General features: G+C 43.3%; 1 protein-coding gene across 1 annotated transcript in view; it reads right to left on the bottom strand.

The window, feature by feature from the left end:
* Nucleotides 1-1170: 1170 nt before the first annotated feature.
* vgll3 (vestigial-like family member 3) overlaps nt 1171-3477 on the bottom strand; it is a 3091-nt gene continuing 784 nt past the window's right edge. Inside the window, exons 2-4 of the mRNA XM_035675901.1 lie at nt 2695-3052; nt 1999-2544; nt 1171-1886 (exon numbers count right to left, since the gene is read on the bottom strand). Of these exons, the coding sequence (XP_035531794.1) occupies nt 1846-1886; nt 1999-2544; nt 2695-3052 (945 nt within the window). The 3' untranslated portion in view covers nt 1171-1845. The remainder of the gene's footprint in view (nt 1887-1998; nt 2545-2694; nt 3053-3477) is intronic.

Here is a 3477-nt window from a genome sequence, read left to right as displayed (position 1 = left end):
ATTTGTTGATTCTTTGGATGGAAATGCAGCTGCTGAGGTCCAGATTTGAAGTTCTGCTGTTTAGTGGAAATGGAGAATGAGACGTGGGAGAGGAGGCTGGAATGTTAGTGGGCTGCTATGCAGATCAAACCACCTGGTCAGACCACTCATTACACACACACACACACAGCAATGCTTGCACAAACTCAGCCAGCTGTTGATTATATCAGGATGGGTACAAATAATGCTGGTCCTGGCACTGGACCGAGTCTAAAATATTTAGTATTTAAAGCAGCTTGAGTTGTTTAGAATGCAGATCACTTCAGACCATCATTCGAACACTGATCTCCAGGCTGTCACAGTGAATATAATTTTAAACTATAATTTTATGCATAAGATTTGTAAGGTTTTTATAACTGAATAAAACCAAACCAACATTACAACTGTGGTCCCTGAAATCTGTCTTTTTGCGTGTCTTTGAATGTCTGAATAGTCTGCTACTCTCTGACAAACTTCCTGTCCAGACAGGAAATCCATTCTTTGGTGTGTGTTTTTGTCAGTCTGGGAGTGTTTGTGTTTGCACATGTGTGTTTGTGTGGAGACAGACATGTCATGGTATCTTACAATAACTGTCTGTGGAATGCAACTCACTTCCCTTGGTACTACAACTCTGCTCCTCTGTGGTCCATAATGTACAATGAGTTGTTTAGCAGTGTTTGTGCATAAAACATTAAAGTTACTGAGTTCTGCAACAAGAGATAGTGTCTGTTTTCTTATTTACAGCAACAGCCTGGTCAGGAGGGTTAGTGTTTTTGAAAATAAAGTCATCCGTTATTGGAGAATCTCTGTACTGTAAAGGATTGGCACAAATCTCCACCTTTGCTGGTGATAACACTAACCTCCATTTACCTGTTTAACAAACTGCTGTTTATTCAGTTCAGTTATTAATAATCTAGTTTCTGTCAAACCATCCGAATATCAGGAGGTTTGAATCAAGTCTGGCTCTGTTGAGTCCTTAACTGAGGTTAAATGACTTAAATCACTTTTTCTTATTTTACAAGAGACACCCATCATAAAATCCGATGTAATGGGAAAGTTATGTGTAATGAGTCGTATAATAAATGTACACTTGTTGGGAGCAGGGATTTTTATGAATATGCTGTCAGTAATTAACAGAGTTTTACTTACATGATACATGATCATGCGTGATGTGCTCAATACCCTGTAGAATCTAGAAGATTTAATTGGTAGGGAATATTTAGCTTGAATTACATATTTTTGTGAAGAAAAAGAGCCTTCATTTGCAAATACAGTTCAGCAATTTATTACTTAAACATACAATACCAATATTTAAACTTTACACTACACAACCCGCAGAGGCAAAATAGTAAAGTAGCATTCAGGCAAACAGTTTAGCAGAGGTCATCCAGCAAACAACAACTTAGCATGGCAAAACTGTACAAAAAAATCCATTTACAGTCTTAAACAAACATTACTGTACAAAACAAAATGTGGATCAAAATCAAGCTCTTGAAACAGAACCGCTTGGTCTCACATTGCATGAAAAAGAAATGGTGTTTGTGCCGACAGCGAAGAAGAGGCCTCCCATCCTTTAAAGCTAGTAGTCTGTTTGTATCGTTCTTCAAGGGCCTTGGCCGGCAGCCAAAGCGTTAGATCACTGTCATTTAAGTCCAAAAGCCTGAGTTCATATCCATAATAAGTTGTGTGGACAGTGCAGGACTCATAGTCTGAGCTACAGTAAGCCTTCTATCTACATTATACATTACAGTGCTGGTGTTGCAGCCATACATTGATTGAGCCACATAGTAGGTCCTTTTTGGTGTGAAATGATTATAATGGCGTCAGTTAGAACCAAACTGACGTCTTTGCTTTGGTCTGATCAAGAGCTGCAGGAGAGAAAGAAACAAGGTAAAATTAGTACTTGTATAACTTAGTTTGACACATGTTTGCAAGTCAGTGTATACTTCTACTGTGTAGCATTAGTTTTGTAGTATCTACCTGAGTCATACACCTCCAAGGATCCATGGAGGGCGGAGGGGGTCCAGGTGACAGAGGTAGCCGCGACAGGGCTGTTCCTGCTGGGCTCCATCTCCGTCTTCACCCCCTCGCTGTGTGGGGAACTCCCCGTGCTGGCAGTTGGCTGGTTCTGGTTCCTAACACCGGGCAGCAGCAGAGGATTGAACCTGGGATCCAATGCCGGGCTGTGGGTCGGGTATGAATGGAGCATGGGGTGGTGGTGCCGGGTGTGGATGTGTGGGTGGGGGTGAGGATGGTAGACATTGTGGACATTGGGGTATCCACTTGTGCTCTGGGGGCTCAGGCTGTAGGTCCAGGTATCGGGGAGGGTAGCCGGAGGTGGGAGGCTGGCCTGGGAGAGCACGTGGTCGGCCCACAGAGCTCCATCCGGGTGGTTGAAGGAAACAGGGCTGGAGGAGAAGTCTGGGTGGACTGAGACAGAGACAGATGGGAGGCAAGGACTGGTCTGGGATGGATAGGTGCTGTTCCACACTGAGTTGCTCTGACCCTCAGAAAGAGACCCGCCATCTAAAACAAAGACATCACAAAGATTTTAGACTCTAAATAAGCTATGGATGAAAAAAAACATCAATGCAATGACAAAAAGATATTAACCAAAGGAAACCAAAGAATTGAAACTAATATCTCTGAGAACTATTTTAACTATTTAACCCTCACCTTTCCATAAGCCAGCGGTCGCTGAGGCTGATGGCTGAGTCACTCTGATTGGTTTGGTCTCGCTGTTGAAGGTGCTGGACTGACTGAGAGCCCGGGAGAAGTGCTCATCTACCACATCGCCGATGTCCCCTTGGAAGTAGGTGAACAAAACACACCGGGAGCTCAAGTACTCTGCCTCTGCTGGTTGAGTACCGTCCTTCAGCTCTGAGTCGGATGTGGATCTCCGGCCTGATTCGGCCCCTGGTGCCGCAGGTCCCTGCCCGAGGCCCTGATCCCTAGAAAGCATCCCTCTTCCTTGCTGCTGCTGTTGCTGCTGCTCCATGCACTCCTGCATCTTACTGTAAACGCTCAGCCTTCTCTGGAGGAGGAGACAGGGAGAGATTAATGACAGATCCAACTAGATTTGAATATAATAGCAAAGAATTTACATTTTAGTTGTAAATACTGTTTTAGAGGAATCTATTTCTATGTACTTCACATCATAAATATCCTATTTCTAACTAATAATTACACTCATACCATGAATTCCTTACTCTGGGAGCAGCTTGGGAGCTGTGTGAAAATGAGTTTCCTTTTTCCCGTAATGCATTCCAACTATTTGTAAAGCTCAATGTGCCTCATCCACATTCCTGAGAGACTGACTGGCTGTCATTACATCACCATTTGACCGCAGGATTAATAGTTCCGTGTCATTACGCCTGACCTGAGGTGAATACTGAGCCTCAGACTGGAATTTAATCATTCAATACTGAAATTGAAGTTAAGAGGTGTGTGTGTGTGTGT

Source organism: Morone saxatilis, unplaced genomic scaffold (genome assembly GCF_004916995.1).
Source record: "Morone saxatilis isolate NCDOM2014 unplaced genomic scaffold, NCSU_SB_2.0 Contig5, whole genome shotgun sequence".
Taxonomy (NCBI): Eukaryota; Metazoa; Chordata; class Actinopteri; family Moronidae; genus Morone; species Morone saxatilis.
The sequence above is the reverse complement of the archived record's forward strand: the minus strand, read 5'-3'. Positions and strand labels throughout refer to the sequence as shown.